At 38.9% G+C, this 23,930-nt stretch overlaps 3 protein-coding genes across 3 annotated transcripts; 2 read left to right on the top strand and 1 right to left on the bottom strand.

Moving 5' to 3' along the window:
- The first annotated feature begins 309 nt into the window (after positions 1-309).
- prpf4 (PRP4 pre-mRNA processing factor 4 homolog (yeast)) lies at positions 310-7,320 on the top strand. The gene is made up of 14 exons (XM_060863327.1): positions 310-476; positions 663-841; positions 1,840-2,026; positions 2,112-2,199; positions 2,278-2,357; positions 2,989-3,082; positions 3,187-3,281; positions 3,370-3,428; positions 3,518-3,641; positions 4,002-4,091; positions 4,215-4,337; positions 4,933-5,040; positions 5,598-5,716; positions 6,861-7,320. Exons 2-14 carry the CDS (start codon positions 679-681, stop codon positions 7,052-7,054), a joined length of 1,524 nt encoding a protein of 507 aa, XP_060719310.1. The 5' UTR covers positions 310-476; positions 663-678; the 3' UTR covers positions 7,055-7,320.
- Positions 7,321-7,833: 513 nt separating this feature from the next.
- rnf224 (ring finger protein 224) lies at positions 7,834-9,105 on the bottom strand. The gene is made up of 2 exons (XM_060863328.1): positions 8,896-9,105; positions 7,834-8,115 (listed from the first exon to the last, which is right to left on the bottom strand). Exons 1-2 carry the CDS (start codon positions 9,103-9,105, stop codon positions 7,834-7,836), a joined length of 492 nt encoding a protein of 163 aa, XP_060719311.1.
- A 10,117-nt stretch (positions 9,106-19,222) lies between these two features.
- Positions 19,223-22,054, top strand: si:ch211-202f5.3 (uncharacterized). The gene is made up of 2 exons (XM_060863289.1): positions 19,223-19,463; positions 19,969-22,054. The coding sequence occupies exon 2, from the start codon at positions 20,128-20,130 to the stop codon at positions 20,428-20,430; it is 303 nt and encodes a 100-aa protein (XP_060719272.1). The 5' UTR covers positions 19,223-19,463; positions 19,969-20,127; the 3' UTR covers positions 20,431-22,054.
- Positions 22,055-23,930: the final 1,876 nt, after the last annotated feature.

The raw sequence follows: 23,930 nt of genomic DNA, 5'->3' as shown, positions 1-23,930 counted from the left end.
AAATAACAGTCGAAATGATCCTTTTTTATACTTTTTTTATTTTTTATTTATTTTAAAGTATAGGTTTAAGAAAACACGTACGTTTAAAAATAATAATAATAATAAAAAGAAGAAGAACAACAACAAAAATAATTTCTAAATAAATTACATACACGATTATAGGCAGTTTGGGGTATTTCACATTCAGCAGCTTTTAAAAAGTTTAAAAAATTTAAAGACTGATAAAAATTTAGGTTTCTTTGTGGGGGGAAAAAAGTATTATTTTATTGCGTTTACTGTTTACGCGGATGACGTGTTTCCTGTGCGACACCAAAAAATGGCGCCGGTTTCGTCGTGCACTTATAGTTGTCGAACGAATATGAATTAATCTGAAATACTCCAATTTTAAAGACGTTTAACGTTAATAAAGATACAGAGACCGTTTTAGAGAACTGCGGTTAACTTTTTTCTTCAGGATCGTGTATTTGTCTTTACTGGTAAGTGTGAATTTTTTGTTTTTTTTCAAAGAAACCCATAATTCTATGTAGTTTGTTTTGGGTGCGCGAGCCTCAAATAAATGTAGATTATTAGACTTTTTAGAATCTTTCTAACGTTTAGTGGAAATGAATTACCTCAAAAACACTGTTTTGGATCACATTTTAATGTTTTGGACTTTATTTAAGCGTCAGAACCAGAACCATGTCGGATGAGGATGAAGTCCCTTTGGCAAAGAAGGCTCGAATCTTCTATGGAAGTATTGAAGAAAAGGAAAAGGAGCGACTTTCTCGTGAGGGAATCGTTTCAATCGGGAAAGATGCGATTAAGGCTGGAATTGAAGCTGGGAATATTAACATCTCCAGTGGTGAGTGTCCAACTGACAATGTTTAAGGTGTTGGGTTAACAATCAGAAGGTTAAGTTCGAATCCCACGTCCACCAAGTTGCCACTGTTGGACCCCTGAGCAAGGCCATTAACCTTCAATTATAGGGTTAATAAACGCTCAGCTGTATAAAAATGAGATAATGAAAGCCGATCTGGATATAAGGGCGTCTGCTACATGCTGGAAATGTAAACGTTATCAGAGTCGTGTTGGGAACACTGAGCATGAAGGTGAATGGGACGTGGAACTATAGATCAGAAGGTCATGGGTTTGATTCCCAGGGCCACCAAACTGCCAATGTTAGGCCCCTGAGCAAGGCCCTTAACCTTCAATTGCTCAGTTGTGTATATAAAAAAAACATTAAAAATTAGATAAACAGTCGCTTTGGATAAGAGCGTCTACCGAATGCTAGAAATGTAAATAATAATATTCTCATTTATTAAGATAATAATAACTCATAACTAATCGGATGATGCACAGAATTTCAGCTTTTTGTAGATATTAAAGAGATTATTTTTATAACACAAAAAAAGGTAATGTAAATGCTATTTCCATGATGGAAAAAAGTTTAATGGTAATTTGTTCAGTGTTTAATCAAATCAATTATACAAAGGACGTCATCTCAAAGCAGCTTTACAGAACATAAATTATTATAAAGATTAATATAAATATTAATATAGTGCAAAATTCTGGATTAATATTAGATATATTTAAATGTGTTTGTATTTATCCCCAACGAGCAAGTCTGAGGTGACTCAGATGACTGTGGGGAGGAAAAACTCCCTTAGATGGTAAAGGAAGGAACCTTGAGAGGAACCAAACTCAAAGGGGAACCTCATCCTCATATGGGTGACACTGGAGGGTGTGATTATAAATATCAGTGATATGAATCACATTTTAATTTCTATTGTTTGTCTTTTGAAAATGCTGGTTGTTTTCCAAATTGTTTCTTAACAACTGTCTCTCTATGAACATTTGCAGGTGAGTCCATGGAGATGGAAGACCGTGTAAGCGATAGGCAGGCTGAAGTACTGGCTGAATTCGAGCGCAGGAAAAGAGCTCGACAGATCACCGTGTCTACTGATGACACAGAAGTCAAAGCATGCCTACGAGCCCTCGGAGAACCGATCACGCTGTTCGGCGAAGGCCCCGCTGAAAGAAGAGAGAGGTGGGGATACTTTTCTTTTGTTTGTTTTTGCATTTGTCTGTGCTCATATCCTTTAACCAGTTAATCAATAATGTATCTTTTACAGGTTGAGGAATATTTTGTCGGTATTGGGTCCGGATGCTCTGAAAAAATCCAAAAAGGACGACGAGAAAGCAAAACGTTCACAAGAGGACGTATGTACCCTCGCTTCGCTTTTGGTTGTTGTTGATATTAATTCTCAGGTTGTTAAATCAGCTTTGTTTCTTGATCAGGCTCAGCAGACGTGGTACCACGAGGGTCCCGACACTCTAAAGGAGGCACGTATCTGGCTGGCCAAATATTCACTGCCCAAGTAAGAACAATTGCTTTCTGTTAAAATACTAAGATTGCCAGAGTTGTGTTTCAGTGTTCTCGTGTTTCTAGTGTTAAGAATAGTAATAAATATTGAACGTATTAATGTTTTGAATTTGCAACCTGTCATTTATCATAAACCGAGTTTGTAATTTTTGCTCACTGTATTTCATTTAGATTAAATATATAATAATAAAGATAAGGAAATAAAATGTAATCACAAGGATAATATAGCAATAACAGAAATGTAAAAAAAAAAATTCTATAACATTGTCTGGTTTTTAGTTTATTTTTTATTTATTTTTTTGGGGATATTTTATTTAGTTTCTTTTCTGTTCGAATACCTAGCAAACTATTCTGTACTAATGTACTGAGTCTTTACAAATTCAACCAGTTTTGTTGTCAGCTGCCCCTGAATCCTACGATCGAAAAACACATGTAATATGCCGCTGTAAATTTATGAAGCAATTAACATGGAACATGTTTTATTATCTACATTTATTTCTATAGAAACATGCAGACACTGTTGAAGTCTCTGGAACTGCGGAACCAATTTCTACCAGTTACTTGTGTATTTTACTTTCAGCTAGTAGAAGATTATAGCGCTCAATATCTGAAACATTTTTTTCCAGAGCTGTGCAGAGGCTAGAAGCTGCCAGGGCTCAGAGAGAGATTCCTGAATCTACACGCACCGTACGACAGCAAGAGCTTCACAAGACGCTCAGGGTGAGCCGATAATCCTCGCGCTTGTGAAAAGCAGCACAGCATCTTTTTTCTTCTTTTTTTTTTTTTATATACTCACCATTAAATTCTCTACTTATTCCTATCAGAACCTGAATAACTTCTGCAGTCAGATTGGAGACGATCGTCCAATCTCTTACTGCCAGTTCAGCCCCAACTCCAAACTGTTAGTCACCGCATCATGGTGAGTTTCTTTCTTTGCTGTCAGGTTTTTACACGTACTGTCGTTGGCATCGTATAAGATTTTATGAACTGTGTTGTGTCGGAATTAGGAGCGGTCTGTGCAAACTCTGGAACGTTCCCGACTGTAGTCTTGTCCGCACGTTAAGAGGTAAGTACGTAGTTCTCTCTTTAAATTCCAACAAGCTGTTTTTCAGCGATCCATTTGAGAGAAACCTTCTGTCTTCGTTTTACTTTTAGGTCACGATACCAACGTCGGATCAGTCAGCTTCCATCCGCAAGCCACGCTCACGCTCGACGAGTCGGACGTCAACATGGCCTCCTGCGCTGCGGATGGATCTGTTAAGCTGTGGAGTTTAGACAGGTGTGTGTGTTTGTGTGTGTGTGTGTGTGGTAAAAACCCATCAGCAAATATGTTTAGTGATCGGAAGAAGTGAATGATGAATGAAAAAATGAACGAATATAAATCCGGTGTCTCTGATGATGAATAAACAGTGTTAAAAAAACAGTGCGTAATTATATGGATAATTAAATAAGTGCATAATTACATTTTTTTTATTTTTTTTTTGGTTGTGTATTTGAGTCCCTAAAGTTTTTAGATCTATATAGTACGTAAGAGTTTCCTCAGATTCCCCCCCCCCCCCCACACACACACACACACACATTAGTCCAAAATGCTGTTACATGTCTTCAATAAAGACCTTATTATCTCTTGTCTGTGCAGCGATGAGCCAGTTGCAGACATCGAGGGTCACTTCATGAGGGTGTCTCGTGTATCATGGCATCCTTCTGGTCGCTTTCTGGGCACAACATGGTGAGAAAATCCTGAGTCTAACCCAAAGGACTAGACCATTCTAGACAAGCAGTTATGTTATGTTATGTAGAATTGCTTAATCCTGTGTTTTGTTTTTGTTTTGTTTTTCTTCTCCACCTCCAGCTATGATAACTCGTGGCGTCTGTGGGATCTGGAGGTCCAGGAGGAGATTCTTCACCAGGAAGGTCACAGTAAAGGAGTCCATGACTTACATTTCCATCCTGATGGCTCCTTAGCAGGAACTGGGTGAGATTTTTTTATTCCTATACAGCATCGATGTACTGATACGTCTGCTGAAATATGCTCAGGGATGATGATGGTTGAACTGTAAAAAATGATTAAAGTAAATGGAATTATTCTGACTGTGAAAAAATCCAAGAAATAAAAAAAGAAGAAACTACTACGATGCTACTAATAAATAGTTTGAAATGATATTTAAGATAATTCCACTTGCTTTTATTTCTAATTATTAAAATGCAAAAGTGTCCTCATATGGACAATATGGACAAATGTATTTAATATTTCTTAGGAAACGTTCATACTTTGTGTGCAGAGCAGATTAGCTGATTGTGTTTTTATATATATATATATATATATATATATATATATATATATATATATATATATATATATATATATACGTATATATATATATGTATATATACGTATATATATGTATGTATATATATATACGTATATATATATATATATATATATATATATATATATATATATTTATAAATAAACACATATATATATATATATAAACACATATAAAATAGTCAGAACGGTGAGGAGAATCGCTGTGAATGTTCATTATCTGATTTCTAACCACTGTCAGAGGTCTGGACTCGTTCGGTCGTGTGTGGGACCTGAGGACCGGCCGATGTGTCATGTTCCTGGAGGGTCATCTCAAAGAGGTCTACGCAATCAACTTCTCCCCAAATGGGTAAAAACACAAGAGCTTTGAGTTGTGTACAGATATCCTCATTTTTTAATGATTTCAGAAAGAGTAACAGTGAAGTGTGTGTGTCTGTGTGTGTGTCTGTGTGTGTGTCTGTGTGTGTGTCTGTCTGTGTGTGTGTGTGTGTCTGTGTGTGTGTCTGTGTGTGTGTGTGTCTGTGTGTGTGTGTGTCTGTGTGTGTGTGTGTCTGTGTGTGTGTGTGTCTGTGTGTGTGTGTGTGTGTGTGTGTGTGTGTGTCTGTCTGTCTGTCTGTCTGTCTGTCTGTGTGTGTCTGTCTGTCTGTCTGTCTGTCTGTGTGTGTCTGTCTGTCTGTCTGTCTGTCTGTGTGTGTGTCTGTCTGTCTGTCTGTCTGTCTGTGTGTGTCTGTCTGTCTGTCTGTGTGTGTCTGTCTGTGTGTGTCTGTCTGTGTGTGTCTGTCTGTCTGTCTCTGTGTGTCTCTCTGTCGTGTATGTGTCTGTGTCTGTCTGTCGTGTCTGTCGTGTCTGTCGTGTCTGTCGTGTCTGTCGTGTCTGTCTGTGTGTGTCTGTGTGTGTGCGGTGCAGCTTTCATGTAGCTACAGGGAGCGGTGACAACACATGTAAAGTGTGGGACCTGCGGAAGAGGAGGTGCATTTACACCATCCCCGCTCACCAGAACCTGATCTCCTCAGTCAAGTTCCAGCGTAAGTGTTTGGAAAATCAATATTTTTAAATCTGTCTCACATGTTTACTTCAGCACTTTATTAATATTTATAATCTACTGCACATGTAAAAGTGTAAATATCAGCAATCGTGAGGAAAAGAAACAATAGAGAGCTGTTAGAAATCTAAGAGCATGGCTGTGTTCAAAACAGACACTTGGTCCCTATTTTCTATCCCTAATTTAAGTGAATTGTGTGTTATTTGGACATTAACCTACTAACATTGTGGGATTTCACGATTCTATAAGATTTTCACTATTACTGCTGTCAGATATGATGTAAGGAAAAAAACACTCTGCTGTTTCAGGAACATGATCACTGACAGACTGCTATGATGTGGGGTTACTGTTAATACTCCAAAACTGTTTTATTTATTTGTGAAACCACAAAATTCTGTGTTCTGGAGAATTTCCGATGTCACAAATCCAGCGGCTTTAGTTCTGATTAACAAAATGCTGACACCAGAGACATGTCGGCTACATAAAAAAACGAATATATGTAACTGAGTGCATTATAATCTGAGCTGCTGCACATCAACACTTTCTGCACTAGTCAGTTTCAAGAAGTCAACATTGTTGTGGTACGATATAAAATACAGCACTATGTAGTAAGCGGGTTGTTTTGGACCAATCAGATCACATTAGGAGATCTCTGAAGAACAAAAGATTGACTGTTTGTAGGATTTATATATAAAATGATCTCCATAAGCAGCAGATTTGACCTGGTTAGATTTTGGAATTTGTTTTTAGTCAATAGCACCTTTCATGTTTAAAGTATATTCATTTATTCATTTTTAAAATAATTTATTACATATAGTAATAAGAAGAAATGAGGGATTCCGGGTGGTCCAGTGGCAGGATCCCGTTGCTCTAATTGTCGTGGCCCGGGTTCGTTTTCCGGGGCAGGAAGCAAACACAGACACTGAAGAGCTAACTCTCAGTGCCGGTCCCAAGGTCCGGATAAAACGGGAGGGTTTTGTCAGGAAGGGGCTCCGGCGTAAAACCTGCACCAAATTAAATATGCGGCCCACGTGTTCCGTTGTGACGACCCAGAGCAGTAATAAGAAGAAATGAAAGTCAGCGTTGAGCACTGCTTGTTTTATAACCTCTACATCTTTACCCTGCAGCTACAGACGGTCATTACTTGCTAACTGGTGCTTATGACAACATGGCGAAAGTGTGGACTCACCCTGGATGGTCTCCTCTGAAGACCCTGGCGGGACACGAAGGCAAAGTGATGGGACTGGACCTGTCTCCTGATGGACATCTCATTGCCACCTGCTCGTACGACCGCACCTTTAAACTCTGGGTGGCTGATTGAAGAAGATGGAGTGGGACGGTTTTGTTCAAGGACGCAGGAGTGTAATTTACGGTGGATTTTAATAACAGTTCATGAGTCCTGGTTGGGGAGAAATCAGCCTATTGCTCAAGTTTCTGAATCTTTTAAGTCATTTTAGTTTTTGAGTTTTTTTTTTCTTTCATTTCTTTTGTAACTCAGATGTCAGATCAGACTTTGAACTTATCTTGCAAGATTTATTCAGGCTTTTCTTTTACGTCCTTCCATTTTCATTAAAAACATTAATACGGGCTTGTGTTTTTGTCTCGTCCTCATGGAGGTGTTGAGTTGCAGAGTTATCTGATGCCACGTGATGAGCACATCTTACACAACAGCTTAAAACTGCTAATTAGACTCTTAGAGTAAAAGGATTTCCAGAGCAGTTCTTTGGATTGTTGAAGAATTATTTGCTTGCTAAAGGGTTTCTAGGCTAAACCTTGTCTTATACGGAAACACAAACAAAACCAGCACAGTTCTGGCCCAGTATTCAAAATAAGTATTTAAAAATAAACACCTTTAAATTTAAAGCACAATGAATCATTTAAATACATTAAATATCTCGCATCGTCCTCGTTGTCGCTAAACTCACCTTAACTCACCTTTTTTTTTTTCCCCTCCTTTTCAAAAAATGTACTATTAAATCCAGTCTGAGTCAATTTTGCTTTTTGTCCTCGTGTTTTCTCAACACGTTTACACACAATTACCCTTCTTGAAGATGTCGTTCTTGCAGTTGCACACGTGTTCGCACACGTTCTGACGTGGTTCTAACACCACCAGCAGCAGAAGCGGCAGTGTCTACAGCAGGGGCTGGTGTGGAAGCGAGGCTCGCTTAGCGCCGTGTTGGGCCACGCAGACGGAGGCTGATCTGTGATCGGCTGCTTAACAAACGACAACTTGGTCTCCAGAGGAACTTTCTGTGGGCTGCTTCTCTGGTTCTCCACTTCAGCTTTGACACCCAAAAACGCTGCCAGGTCCAGGTCCAAACCGACGGCACCTCCTCGAGGTACAGGAGTGTTCTGACGGCACTGAGGACAAGGAATCCACAACTACATGGTGGAAAAACAAAGACAGAACAAACACTGACAACATATTGGCCGTATGAAAGAATAAATGAATTCGAACCAGAAGGTATAGTGTTATCTAGATTAAAGTAAAGAGATTTCCAACAACATAGTTGTAAAAATATTATATACTGTTAATCATCCACAAAAAAGTCAGTTCCTGTTATCACATCTTCAAACCTTCAAACTTCTCAAAACCTTGGTCCAAAAAATGTTAACTTCTCTTCAAAGGAAACGTGAGGATTTGACCAAATGTGTAAAAATAAAACTCAAATTATTATTCCACAAATTTCCTAGTTAAATTCCCATCTGTGTTTTTCTCCTCTCTCACTTACTCATTTTCTACCGCTTATCCGAACTACCTCGGGTCACAGGGAGCCTGTGCCTATCTCAGGCGTCATCGGGCATCAAGTCAGGATACACCCTGGATGGAGTGCCAACCCATCACAGGGCACACACACATCTCTCATTCACTCACACACTACGGACAATTCTCCAGAGATGCCAATCAACCTACCATGCATGTCTTTGGACCGGGGAAGGAAACCGGAGTACCCGGAGGAAACCCCCAAGGCACGGGGAGAACATGCAAACTCCACACACACAAGGTGGAGGCGGGAATCGAACCCCAACCCTGGTGGAGGGGTGAGGCGAACATGCTAACCACTAAGCCACCGTGCCCCCCGTTTTTCTCCTATTTATTTATTTATTTGTTTATTTATTACAAAGCAGAAAAAAGTGGTCTGCCTTTAAAAAGAAATGCACCTGCTCGTTGATGACCGTATCCAGTCGTCTCAGACAGTCCTGACAGAACGTATGGCCGCAGTAGAGCTTCCGAGGAAGTCTCTCAACCAGGTTGTAGGCGCTGTAACAGATAATACAGTCCAGCTTACGACTGTCTCTAGACGACTGGGCTGCTGCCACCTCGTCGTCCTCAGCCGCGGTGTCTGCCACGGCGACCACGTCCTCCATCATCCTGCTGAAGGAACAGCTTACGTTCACCACTGAAAGTTCAGTTCAGACAGACTGTCTGTCTAGCTGTAACAATTCACACACCATATATACCATGTAAAACCATCTACAGTACCACCATCAGTCCAGCACACACACACACACACACACACACACACACACACACACACACACGTGATACACTGTTTATAGTAGAAGATGAACTTTTACCTGATGATTTTTACCCGACAGAATAGTTCATCCGTGTAGATACAATATAGAAGTTAATGGTACCTCTAACAACAATGGAGAAACTTGTAGCAGATCTTAAACCCTAAACTACTTCTTAATATATAATATATGTAATATTTACGTCCTTGATCTTGCACACCCGGATGCTACTGTACCAATATTACTACTTATTTATTTATTTATTTTCCCTTACTGTACTTTCAAATGTCTATGTTGATCTATCTATCTATCTATCTATCTATCTATCTATCTATCTATCTATCTGCTCAGAGTAAACCAAATTTCACTGTAATGTGATTAATAAAAAAGTCAGTTTCTTGAACTGAATTAAATGGGTGATAAAAACTGAATAAAATCCAAACTAGCACTGCAAAATACTAAACTGAATTGGACGTATTGTTTAGGATTTTTTCAGGATTACCAATCTCTTATTTTTTTAAACCCTGGACTATAAAATTCATCTTATAGATTAAGATCAAGAGATGCTGAAATCCATCAATCAGTGAAAAATGTTTTTTTTTTTTTTTTTTTTGTTTCAATGTTTTACAATGTGTTTTTGGATTGTATCCCATTTTGGACTTTCACAACCAAAAAAACTTTTTTATATATGTGTATATATGTATTTTTTTTTTTTTTTTTACTTTTTTACTTTTTTTTATACTTTTTTTTACTTTTATTTTTTTCAACTGAGACCAAAAATGACTTTAGTCTCATTTCACCGAAACAAAGTTCCATAGTTTCAATAAACCTTTGTAAAAAATGTTTACTATTAGAATACAATTAGTCTATTCACAATTAGTGGACTGAAGCATTAATACCTGATTAATCTTTCTACGCACTCTGCCTTGTTAATATACTTTTAATAAAAAAACATTTATGATCGTGAATAAAATAGTCATCTTATTCTGTATTATTAATTATAAGGTTACTCATTACATCATGAACAATTTGTCACATTCTGCTTCATGTCATTATTAAATTCCATTTTAAAATCTAACATATGTTTGGTTTTACCTCTCAGGATGTACAGACTGTTTGTAGTTCCAGTGCCGACGTCACAGAGCTGTGCATTTCAGCATGGATGCAGGTTTATTTCCCACTATGGACCATTTTATCTTGTATTCCTCATGAGTCCCCATGCTGTCTTTTACAGCTGGATTATGATCGTCTTCATTCACACAAAGGCTTACATACACGCTTGCTAAAGACACTATTATTTCTTCTGGCTCTGTCCTTGTTGTCCTTTCGAACCACTTTAGAGTCTTTAACACAGAGGACAAAACTGTGTGCTTCCTCTCCCTTTAATATTTAAAACCCACCCGTCATTGTGCACCTACACCTTACACACATGAGCGCGTACACACTCACATACACACAAACACAGATTTCAGTCTCTTACACACTGGTTCAGTTGGAAAGCCAAGAAATGCTTCATTACTGTCTTTTCTTTTTTGTTTTCCAACTTGTTTTTGAGCTACACTATGAATGCATCGATTTAATATTAAACTGGAACAGAACCAAACCCTCTACTTGGCTTGTAATCACCATGGTTAAGAAAAGACCCATAAAACCTGATCCAGTATCAGCTGGCAAGAGTGTAACACATGTCTGCTGTCTTATGTATCAGCTTTCTAAAGTAGGTGAAAAGCCAGCTTGTGTTACAGTAATGAGGTTGCAGATGCTGCTGTCTCTGCTGGTCGCTCTGCTCCGAGATCAGCTCTGATCTCACTTCACTCCCTTTAAGACTGAAGGAATATGTGTTGGGATAACTGACTGGAGATCAGTGCAGTCAGGAAGGAGAATGGAAGACTGGAGGTCTATCACCTTACATCCACTACAATAGCGGCCCGGAAATTTGACCTTCGTTGCCTATGGACATCCGGGCTGCACTCCATTTTGTAGAAATTGTGACTGTAAACTCTTACAATAGGAACAATATACTGTATATTCTTTAAAAAACTTCCAAATAAATATTTAAGCCATGATATTTATTTATTATATTTAAGCCTGCTGAAAATTTTCTTGTTGCAAAACGCATCCTTTGTTCGGGAAATAAATAAAACTTTTTCAACAAAAATTTCATGAATGAATCTGTAAAATTAATATTTAAATAATCAGTTCAACGAGTAACAGGGTTGAGTTTCTCTAACGGTTCCCTAATAGTCAGTATTTATTCTTACAAGTTGACCAGTATGGTAGATTTTTACCTGACTAGAATAGTCAATCAGTATAGATACAATACATACTGTCCAAAATTACCGGTACCAGTGGATTTTTCTTAATATATAATATGTAATATTTTCGTCTGCTCAGAGTAAACTAAATTTCATTGTACTGTATGATGACTAATAATAAAAAGAAAAAAAAATGTCAGTTTCTTGAACTGAATTAAATGGGTGATAAATAATTTAAAGTAATATAAAAACATTGTATAAAACTGAATAAAATCCAAACTAGCACTGCAAAAAAAAAAAAAAAAAAAAAAACTGAATTAGACATATTGATTCTTTCAAAATTACTCCTCTTGTTGTTGTTGTTTTTTTTTGGACTTATTTATTTATTTATTTATTCATTTTTTTATTTATTATCTTTTACTTCACTTTTCACAGCCCAAAAACTTTTTTATGTATCTATTTTTCATACTCTATTTTTTATTTTCTTTTTTATCCTTTTTTTTTTTTTTTTTTAGGGTTATTTTATTTTATTTATTTTTTTGTCTCATGTCACCAAAACAAAGTACTTACTGTTACGGTAACATTAAAGACTCTCTAATGTTTAAAAAATAATAAAAATAATAAAATTCTTAATTTAATCATTTACTTTTGGTTGCGGTTTTAATTAAAAATAAAGAAAAAATATTTTTATAATTTAAAAAATATAATTATATTAATATTTAATATTTATAGTGGACTGGAAACTTTTGTGAAGTGAAGGTTTTTTACATGATGTATCGGTTTTATAAATGATTTATTATATCATATTTCTTTTATTTATGCAGTATTGTGAATGTAACACCAGCGTTCGCAAAATTAGCTCAACGGCGCCGCCATGTTGGATTAAAGATCCAAAATGGCGGCCTGAGTGATGACGTGTTCGAAGATGTTTTCATAACATTATCACCTGCTCACACTTGATTTAAATATTGTTTTACAACACTCGTTTAATATAAACCTTTATAGTAATTTAAGTAATTAAATACGTAAGTAATTTAAGCTACAATTATTAACAAACGACCATTTCTATAACATTTTGTGAAAATGCCGCTTTCGACCGCTAGATGGAAGCAGAGAGGCGCTTTTATACATTTTGTAGCTTCTTTTCATGTCATTCGTGTCATTTTTTTTATTTATTTTTAGTCAGTTTTTCTTCTATTTCTCATCCTTAACATGCACAAGATTGTATCAATATAATAATTATAGAGGCAAGCTTCTTATTCCTTACATATGGTATTAATATAGCTGCGACTAGGGATGCATTATTATAATAATAATATTAGAATGTTATATGAAATATTTAGAATTAGAATCCATCCATCCATCCATCTTCTACCGCTTATCCGGGGCCGGGTCGCGGGGGCAGCAGTCTGAGCAGGGACACCCAGACTTCTCTCTCCCCAGACACTTCCTCCAGCTCCTCCGGGGGAATACCGAGGCGTTCCCAGGCCAGCCAAGAGACATAGTCCCTCCAGCGTGTCCTAGGTCTTCCCCGGGGCCTCCTCCCGGTCGGACATGCCCGGAACACCTCCCCAGGGAGGCGTCCAGGAGGCATCCGGAACAGATGCCCGAGCCACCTCAGCTGACTCCTCTCGATGTGGAGGAGCAGCGGCTCTACTCTGAGCTCCTGCCGAGTGACCGAGCTCCTCACCCTATCTCTAAGGGAGCGCCCAGCCACCCTGCGGAGGAAACTCATTTCGGCCGCCTGTATCCGGGATCTTGTCCTTTCGGTCATGACCCAAAGCTCATGACCATAGGTGAGGGTAGGAACGTAGATCGACTGGTAAATAGAGAGCTTCGCCTAGCGGCTCAGCTCTTTCTTCACCACAACAGACGGGTATATCGACCGCATCACTGCAGAAGATACACCGATCCGCCTGTCGATCTCCTGCTCCATCCTTCCCTCACTCGTGAACAAGACCCCAAGATACTTAAACTCCTCCACTTGAGGCAGGAGCTTTCCACCAACCTGAAGGGGACAAGCCACCCTTTTCCGGCTGAGAACCATGGCCTCGGACTTGGAGGTGCTGATTCTCATCCCTGCCGCTTCACACTCGGCTGCAAACCGTCCCAGTGCACGCTGAAGGTCCTGATTTGAAGAAGCCAACAGGACAACATCATCTGCAAAAAGCAGAGACGAAATCCCGTGGTCCCCAAACCGGACTCCCTCCGGCCCCCGACTGCGCCTAGAAATCCTGTCCATATAAATAATGAACAGGACCGGTGACAAAGGGCAGCCCTGCCGGAGTCCAACATGCACCGGGAACAAGTCTGACTTACTGCCGGCAATGCGAACCAAACTCCTGCTCCGGTCATATAGGGACCGGACAGCCCTTAACAGAGGGCCCCGGACCCCATACTCCCAGAGCACCCCCCACAGATCACCACGAGGGACACAGTCGAATGCCTTCTCCAGATCCACAAAGCACATGTGGACTGGTTGGACAAACTCCCATGAACCCTCCAGCAACCTGGTGAGGGTATAGAGATGGTCCAGTGTTCCACGACCGGGACGAAACCCGCATTGTTCCTCCTGAATCCGAGGTTCGACTATCGGCCGAATTCTCCTCTCCAGTACCCTGGCATAGACTTTTCCGGGGAGGCTGAGGAGTGTGATCCCCCTGTAGTTGGAACACACCCTCCGGACCCCCTTCTTAAACAGAGGGACCACCACCCCAGTCTGCCAGTCCAGAGGCACTGTCCCCAGCCGCCACACGATGTTGCAGAGGCGTGTCAACCAAGACAGCCCCACAACATCCAGAGACTTGACGTACTCAGGGCGGATCTCATCCACCCCCGGTGCCTTGCCACTGAGGAGCTTCTCAACCACCTCAGTGACCTCAGCATGGGGGATCGATGAGTCCTCAACTGAGCCCTCTGCCTCTGCTTCCTCAGTGGAAGACATGTCGGTGGGGTTGAGGAGATCCTCGAAGTACTCCTTCCACCGTCCGAGAATGTCCCCAGTCGAAGTCAGCAGATCCCCGCTCTCACTGTAAACAGTGTGAGCAGGGGACCGCTTCCCCTTCCTGAGGCGCCGGACGGTTTGCCAGAATTTCTTCGAGGCCAACCGATAGTCCTTCTCCATGGCCTCACCGAACTCCTCCCAGACCCGAGTTTTTGCCTCTGCAACCACCCGGGCTGAAGCTCGCTTGGCCCTCCGGTACCTATCAGCTGCCTCCGGAGTCCCCCGAGCCAATAGAATTAGAATATTTTACACAATATTTTTTTAACAATCTAATAAACAGTACAGATTTGGGATGTTTTAGATATTCAGTGAAAAATGTACTCCATGTACTTCATGTACATTCTTAACATTAATTTAAAAAAAAAAGTTTAAAAAATAATTTATTTGTCATTTTTATGTTGAATTCTTTTAGAGTTAAGAAGATTTATTTCAGACTCTTTAAACATCGTTTCCTCTTTATAAATCACACGAATGCAAAACCTTCGCAGTCTCTGAATAATGATTCGCAATTCTATTTAATTTCTTTCCCATTGACGTAAATCCAGTGTCTCCTTCATGCAGCCTCATTAATTCCATATCTTTAATTCCCTTTATAATTACAAGACAAATTTATATTATTAACATTATTTAAATATCAGACAAAACATGTATTATTATATTTCTTTACTGGAGCCATTTCCTTTTGTTTTTCCCAGCATGAATCGAGGTTAGACGAATAGATCGTTTGGTTTCTTTTCTCATTTATTCATCATGCCTTGTTTTTATGCCTGCAGGTGTATAAGCATGTAGTGCAGCAGGCTCTGATTTCCAAACAGTTTTTTCATTCAGACAATGATAGATTAATAAAATCTATTAATAGATTTCCACATTTTTACTAAAAGTAATACGAGAGAGGATTTCCTGGAGCTTATGTTAGTTTCACTCAGCTAGGAACAGCTTGAATATTTTTAAGAAGCTTGGCGGAAGTGTGCAAATAACCACCACAGCTAGGACAAAGCACCACCACATGATTTGAAATAATGATCCCTCCCTCAGCAAGAACCACATGACTCATAATGACACCTGATTGTTTCCTTGCATCTACACAAGGACACATTTTACTGTTAATTACAGTTACCTTAATTGGGCTGCTTGGAATTAGTTAATCAGATTGTTTTCCCAGATGCTGCTGTTTTTTGTTTTTTTTTTGTCTTATGGGAAATATCTGTGTTAAATATGTTAAATCACATTATGTGGACAATTGTACGCCTTAAGCACAGGCACACACACATGCGTGCTTGCACACACCACACACACATACACACACCACACACACACACACACACACACACACACACACACACACACACACACACACACACACACACACACAATGTGACCACAGAGCTATAGCACTTAACCTTTATTTGTCCTTTGCCTCTTGTGTTTGTTGGTTTGGCCGTCACCATGGCTACCCCTTTGCTTTAAAGAGCACCTCCAGCTCTTTCAAGTCTTTCTATCAAAAACACACAGCATGCACACACAAACCAACATCTGCCCCAGTACAATAGTGTAATGACTAGTGAGAGTCAGGTAAAGCCAGTTGTCCTTTCAGTAAAGCTCACCTTAAACTCTAACACCAAATGTGATATACAAGGATATATGATGCACAGGATGATATATTTGCCCAAATGTCTCAGTATAATCATTCACAAAATATACTATAATAGCACATAATAATACACAACCAGCTTCGAAATCTTTTAAGAACCTTTGAAGGATACTTCAACCTTCCTCAGATGTCTCTCAAGAGGATGACTTTAATGTTTCTACACAGAAACAAGAACTTTTTATGTTTTGATTTGTTCATCTTGAGATTCTGCTTTAACCCGGTCAAGATGGATATTGATCTGGAGAGTTAAATATGATATAAACTACAACAGTCTTCTTTTCTGAATGTGAAATAAATATTGCAATATATTTTGGTGCCGTTATCTTTCAAGAAATTGTTTTGAACTCAGAAAGGCATCGGTCAAATAACTGACTGTGGAAATGATGATGAATGATTTTTATATGTATATATCAGGCACAGGAGTGTTACTGTGTACAGTTACCGCCTTAGTAACGCTCTCTCTCTCTCATTGTCTCTCTCTCTCTCTCACACACACACACACACACACACACACACACACACACACACACACACATGTATCTGCATAAAGAGAGATATACATAGATAGATAGATAGATAGATAGATAGATAGATAGATAGATAGATAGATAGATAGATAGATAGATAGATAGATAGATAGATAGATAGATAGATAGATAGATAGATAGATAGATAGATAGATAGATAGATAGATGTGTGTGTGTGTGTGTGTGTGTGTGTGTGTGCAGTTGTGTATTAGAGAGAGAGACTAAGGCGGTAACTCTACACTCTCTATTCTCTTCTTAATACATATATGAGAGACATATATGTGTGTGTGTGTGTTCTAGTTATATGCCTTGTGTGTGTATATGTATATGTATATGTGTGTGTGTGTGTGTTCTAGTTATATGCCTTTTTTCTACCATAGTACTTCCATCTGACCTGTTTGTATCTGATACACTCCAGTTATATCTACAACAGTTGTGCCACAGAAATAAAAAAAGGGTTTGATTAAATTAAACAACATAGTGTAGACATTAGAGTACATACAGACAATAGATAGCTATATGTATAGTTTCTGGATTAGAGTTACTAGCATCCTTTTGAGCTGCACTCATCGTTATCTTTGTTTACAGTCAGCACTGTGGTATTTCAGCACTCTACAGGAATGCGTTAGAACCAGTACGTGTACATTGGTAGCACAACGTGTCAATGGCATTCTTTAAGCTGATGCTACCTGCATCAAGACAATGTCTCACCGCACTGTTCAGCACGCTGGAGGTTATTTCTAATAAACCAAACTACAGTTTATTCTAGAATTAAATAACTTTCTAAATATATTTCACCATACACTTTACCTCCAACAAAGTCCTTTATGTCAAACCTGGACACACTGTAGAGAAAACGTAGCGTGGCGTTAAACACTGACCTCGTTATGATCCTTTATCTGTATGAGAATATTTGGACTAAAAAAGTGTATTTAAAAAATATATATATTTTAACCCTTTCATGCATTTGTGTTTAAAACATCCAGATTCTTTATAGATGACGTCATATACATTTTGTATTTCTAAAATTCTATTTTAAATATATAAAATTATATATTAAATAAAAAAAAAGAATAAATAAAATAATAAATTGTTCACATATTTAAGGAACTCCAGAAGTTAAAAAAATGATAAATTATAATTAAAAAAATAAAATAAAAAATAAACATCTTTGTTATGGGGTCACGGTGGCTTAGTGGTTAGCACGTTCGCCTCACACCTCCAGGGTTGGGGGTTCGATTCCCGCCTCCGCCTTGTGTGTGGAGTTTGCATGTTCTCCCTGTGCCTCGGGGGTTTCCTCCGGGTACTCCGGTTTCCTCCCCCGGTCCAAAGACATGCATGGTAGGTTGATTGGCATCTCTGGAAAATTGTCCGTAGTGTGTGATTGCGTGAGTGAATGAGAGTGTGTGTGTGTGCCCTGCGATGGGTTGGCACTCCGTCCAGGGTGTATCCTGCCTTGATGCCCGATGACGCCTGAGATAGGCACAGGCTCCCCGTGACCCGAGGTAGTTCGGATAAGCGGTAGAAGATGAATGAAAATGAATGTGTTAAATATAAAAATTAATGTTTTTTTTATATTTAATGTTTTATTTATAAAAATTAATGATGTTAATGAACATCATTTAGGAATGTTAAATGCTGCAAAGGTTCAAAAAATCTTTTTTTTTTTTTTTTTTTACCACCAATTTTTTTACTTAATTTGTATTTGTAAAAATGTGTAACGATATATTATACTGTATTGTTTACACGCTGCATTGAGAACTTGACAAACATTCGAGAAAGCAATAGAAATCAGAATAAAATTGATTTATATTAAATTATTTTTCCTTAAAATAGTCTTAAAATGCACGTTTCATTATTTGTATCTTTCATGTATACCACTGTGATGATTAACTATAAATAATTGAAGGATTTTAATTAGTAGTGGTGAAGCTTTACAAGTTAATTAAAAGCACAGCATGTGCTACTTCGCAGGTAAACGATTAGATATTAATTACACATTAGAACGATGTCAGAGAGGTGTCTGTAGTTTGGTGCCTTTGTTCCTGAGAGCGCATTACACCATTTGTTTTACCTGAAAATAAACATTCCAAAGGTGTGACGAGAGAAAAGTCAGGTTTTGTAGGTGGGGTAGTTTCAGTGACAACACACACACACACACACACACACACACACACACACACACAGCCTTTCATATTTCTTTTCCATATAAGCTGCAAGGCAGGTAGATAAACACACACACACACACACACACACTGTTCAAATAGAAATCTGAGATAAGCACTCCAGCTTTTCTATTCATATAAAAAAAAAAAACACTTCTACACATATTGTGTAACCCTCAGAATCAAATCCATTGTAGTTATATCATTTTTGTGTCACTCTGATTGTTTCCTGAGACACCTGGTCCTACACATAGGTAATAAGCATTGCATTAATGTTATGTAAAATACACCTGTATCTGGGAAAGGCGGAAGAGACATTCCTGAGCCAACCCCACCCTTCATCTCTCTCGCTCACACACACACACACACACACACACACACACACACACAGAGCTCTGCTTGGACACCAAGGGAGCTGAAGTCGATATTCACTTAAACAGCAACCTCTACATGCCTCTGGCTCTTCAGGTATGCTGCATTAGACTTCAGGAACAGGAACAGCTCACATTCTGCTCAGTCGATTGTGAGGAAATCTTCTCAGGCGATTTGGATAACACTTTTACCACCTTTTAGTCTTTACGCTCTACACACATCAGCACGTTTTCACAGGTATGAACTTTTGTTCTGATTTGTGCACTGCTTTAGAGCTCGAGTTATTTTGCCAGGATGTGTGTGAATCACTGTCGAGAACAAATGAGGTTAAAATTCATTGACTTAGTTAAAGTCTTTATCCATATATTGAAGACCTAGCAGGAGAAAAGCTTGCCGTTGCAAAAGTCCACGGTTTTTTGAATAGGGAAAACAGTAAACAAAGTTTTATTTAAAGAAAAAAAAAAATCTTCAAGAACTTGAACCTAAAGAACTGAGAAGTTAGACATGAGGTAGACATTAATGGAGAATCAAACATTTAATCAGATATAATTTAGATTTTTTTCTCCAGTAAGTTAAACTTGTGTCAGTTCATGACATCATTTTTGTTTCTTTGTAAAAAATCTTATAACACAAAATTTCATTTTCATTTTGTACTAAGGACACAAAAACTTTTGCACCCCATGTTAAATTCCATAACACATTAAAAAAGACAGCTTGTGCTTTTACTACTTTCCTTCCACAGACACCAGATCACCCAGCAACACCATAACAATCAGCACCAATTGATCCGCACCAATAACAGAGATCTTCAGTCTGACTGGAAACTGCAAGAATTGGAGCCTTCCTTCTTTTCTTCACCTGACATTTTTCATCGTAACCACTGAATTCTGAAAATCCTGATATGAATCTGTCGTTGGACAACCCTTACGGAGACGTCAGCATTCCCCGAGCCAAGCTGCGCTCGTATGATGACTCCAGCATGGTCATCATCAACCCCATGGCGCTGGAGAGCTCATACAATGGCAACGCTTCCCAAAACCCCTATGGCAGTTTCAAAGTCCCGGGAGGGGACGCTCCGTCCGGCGTGCCTGTCTACGGCCAGGCTAAAGACGGCAATCTGAACAGTAACTACACCATCAAGGATGACGAGGAGCAGGTGAGCCGCTGTTATGCTTGCTGCTGCCGCTGTCGCAGGAGGAAGTGAGAAGGTCTGGAGTGAAGCGTGGACTTGCATGGATTTGCATTGGAAACAGTAAAGTAGGAATTGCTTTCTAAACCAGAGGTCGAATTATTGACCACCGAGAACGGGCGGCTTCCCAAGACCCTGCTGAGAAGTGGAGACCATGTTATTAACAGAACTAGTTGCAAACAGAACAGTGTTAACACTATATGATGTATAATTGAGCTAAACATGGTCTTAGAGCTGAACATGATACTGTACTGAACAAGAATGATAGCATATCTACAGTAATTTATTTTCAGCTTCTCTTAGTAAAGTCATTTTGTGTTTTGTTTTTTTTTCAATTAGCTTCAACATGCTTAATAACAAGCAGTATTGGAATTCAGTGCCTTCGTTATGCTATTCAGGTTTGCGCTCGGGGATCCCTCAAGGCACCATTCTGAGACCATTTTTCTTGGTCTTCTGTGATTCTTTGTCTGCTGGTGGAAGAATAAGACAAGAGTCAAGTTTCATTCATACATACAAAAAGAGATCCAGTAATGTATGTCTGGTTAGGGATAGAGATAAGAAATACACCCAGTTCCTCATAGATCAAGACTGAAATTGGTGTACAGTGGTGTCTGGGACTTAAAAGTGGAAATGATTTTGTTTGAATTAAAGAAAAAACAAGCAAGGAAGCAGTCTGAATCTTCACGATATTTCTAAATATTTCTAGGTCTCTATTTAAATGTAAGCAAATTTAGGGACTCTGAACATAACAAACCTTTTGTACTAAAGGCCAGATTTTTTTTTCCTCGAGTCTCGCCTTTGAAGCAGGTGTTCACATTCAGGTGACGCCACAGGGGAAATGTTTGGTGTCTTAATTTGATGTAAATATTTATAAGATTTTTCTTTTCCACTTTTCTGTTGACAATAGCGCGATCTGAAACGTATTCGATTCGAAAAATAAATGAAACTTTGCACTACCTATATCGCAAGAGCCCTGAACCTCCCTGTTTGTTAAGGTGAAACTTTAAGTCAGGTAATAATGAAGAGCAACAGAAAATACTTTCGAGTCATGGTGTGCCGTTCACAGGAAATAATTAATTACAGTTGAAGAACAGACATCGTTAGAATTAATATAATTAGGTCAAAGTGAAAAAACGGTTTCTTTTCATTCCTGTTGAATCACCACTATCGCTGTCACGGTTATTGATGTGGAAGTAGGGGAGGTTTTTAAGGTCAACACCTAGTTACAACTGCGATACACACACTGTATACTGTAAATCATACACACGCACACACACACGCACACACACACAAACAAACACAAACACACCTGCTTTCCATCTGCGTTTGTTTATAGACAGGAAAAGCATCACTAAAATGAGCAGACTCTTTTTTCTCTCTTTTTTCCAACAGATTGAATGAAGAATGTTTGATTAAATGTGTTTATAATCTTACATTATATTTATTTCTTAGCCCATGACATTAGTTGGCTAGATACTGTATATCGGAAGCTACTATCACTGATTCGGTTAAATAGATATACGTATGTGTGATTTGTGGAATGTCAAATGTCATGAATCTAAAATGGTAACTTTAGACATTTGCCATTTTTTTGTGAAAGCTGTGGATCCACATTATTGGTATTAAAGCTACAACTGATTACCTTTTTCCTTCTTTCTTTTTTTCTTTGATGATTAGTGAGAACATAGAGATTTACTAACACAACAGAGGTGTTTCTAAATTAAGAAGCTCAGCTCAGCATGAGCTTATTGCTGACATGGAGATCAAACCTGAAGGAAAACATATTGCCAGCGGTGGAACCGGTTTGAAACAGACGAGGGAGCGGCTGAACTTCCTGAAGTGAAACACTTCGTGTCTTGCACGAATACTAGACTGACTGGTTTTGATTGGAACCCAGAGAATCGTGCGTTCACTGTCATAGAGGAAGTGTGAACATTAAAGTAAAAACAAATCCACCCTACATGACTTGCATATTAGTAGCCAATATTAACATCAACTGTGAACAAAATCTGAATGACATTGTGGCCTTTATATGTAACACTCCATGTTCCAGAGGCTTTGCACGATAGCTGCCCCCACACTCCGACCTCAACCTCCTTAGCTGGTATATGCGACGAAAAGAATTCCACTGTGCTCTATTGTATACGTGGCAATAACAAAGGCCACAATTTTATTCAAATCTCGTTCAGCATTGATGTTAATAATGGTTATTAATATGCAAGTCATGTAGGTAGAAGTTGGGCAACTGAACAAGGGCCTTAATTGCTCAGTTTCCCAACAGTTTCAGTTTGACAGTGCTAAGGCTTGAACCTTGACCTTCTGACCAACAACATTAACCACATGATTCTCTACTGCCCCTTACAGGCAGACTGACTTGACTTTTCCTACATTACCCAAAATGCTGTGCGGATAGTGGCACCAGAAGGATTCAACCCTCGATCCATTGCCTATACCTAAAGAGAGCGATGCATCACAGCTACTACTATGATGGATTTCTCATCAATGTGATGCAAATCGTGTCTTGGAGAACGTTATGTAGAAAAAGACATAAGTGCTTTTTATTGTGCTCTTAGGAGTTAAAACCAAGACCCTTATTTATAGCGATAGGATTTGAGATAGCTGAAAATTGTAACCTTGCGACTGATTATGTGAGAATGAGAACGAGACACAACTGCTAACGTCTCACGGGAATAACAAAAACGACACCAGAATTCTGCTCGAAACTCTAATCATTTCATCAATTTTGTCAACAAATTTTGATAGATTTAAGGTTGGATATTCTTTATAAAATAATTTGTTTTTACTTTGTATTTAGAGGGAAAAGATTTGTGTCTTAAATTTATGTCTAAACAGTACAGTGTCTGTATCAAGAGCCTCTTTCTGGTTTAAAAAGCATCTGTATGGTTTTTAAGGACTTTTTACATAAATTCCAGTAGATAATAGGAAATAATCACAGCACGCGTTTACACACAGACACACACGCCTTCACCATTTCTAAAACATTTTGCACTACATCTCAGAATTATTCTTGATCATTTAATCAAAATGGATAAAATTCAGGTAGGACAGTAAAACAGATTAATCTCCAATTTCCTGCCTTTGTCTTTCCCCAAAACCAGTGAAACTCTCTATGGAATTGTGACCTAAAGTGAAACTTATTCATGTTCATATGTAGGCTGCCATTTTGTACTCATTCATTTTCTACCACTTATCCGAACTACCTCGGATCTCAGGCGTCATCGGGCATCAAGGCAGGATACACCCTGGACGGAGTGCCAACCCATCACAGGGCACACACACACTCTCATTCACTCACTACGGACAATTTTCCAGAGATGCCAGTCAACCTACCATGCATGTCTTTGGACCGGTGGAGGAAACCGGAGTACCCGGAGGAAACCCCCGAAGCACGGGGAGAACATGCAAACTCCACACACACAAGGCGGAGGCGGGAATCGAACCCCCAACCCTGGAGGTGTGAGGCAAACCACTAACTACTAAGCCACCGTGCCCCT

Source organism: Tachysurus vachellii, chromosome 26 (genome assembly GCF_030014155.1).
Source record: "Tachysurus vachellii isolate PV-2020 chromosome 26, HZAU_Pvac_v1, whole genome shotgun sequence".
NCBI classification, from domain to species: Eukaryota; Metazoa; Chordata; class Actinopteri; order Siluriformes; family Bagridae; genus Tachysurus; species Tachysurus vachellii.
Note: the sequence above shows the minus strand (reverse complement) of the source record. Positions and strands in the feature narration are given on the sequence as shown.

Excerpts from the sequence above, each read along its gene's own strand:
- rnf224 (XM_060863328.1), bottom strand. The coding sequence starts at position 9,105 with ATGATGGAGGACGTGGTCGCCGTGGCAGACACCGCGGCTGAGGACGAC. Across the intron at positions 8,116-8,895 it reads ATACGGTCATCAACGAGCAG|TTGTGGATTCCTTGTCCTCA; the intron begins GTGCATTTCTTT and ends TCCACCATGTAG.
- si:ch211-202f5.3 (XM_060863289.1), top strand. The coding sequence starts at position 20,128 with ATGAATCTGTCGTTGGACAACCCTTACGGAGACGTCAGCATTCCCCGA.
- prpf4 (XM_060863327.1), top strand. The coding sequence starts at position 679 with ATGTCGGATGAGGATGAAGTCCCTTTGGCAAAGAAGGCTCGAATCTTC. Across the intron at positions 3,282-3,369 it reads CTGTTAGTCACCGCATCATG|GAGCGGTCTGTGCAAACTCT; the intron begins GTGAGTTTCTTT and ends TGTCGGAATTAG. Across the intron at positions 3,429-3,517 it reads TCTTGTCCGCACGTTAAGAG|GTCACGATACCAACGTCGGA; the intron begins GTAAGTACGTAG and ends TTTTACTTTTAG.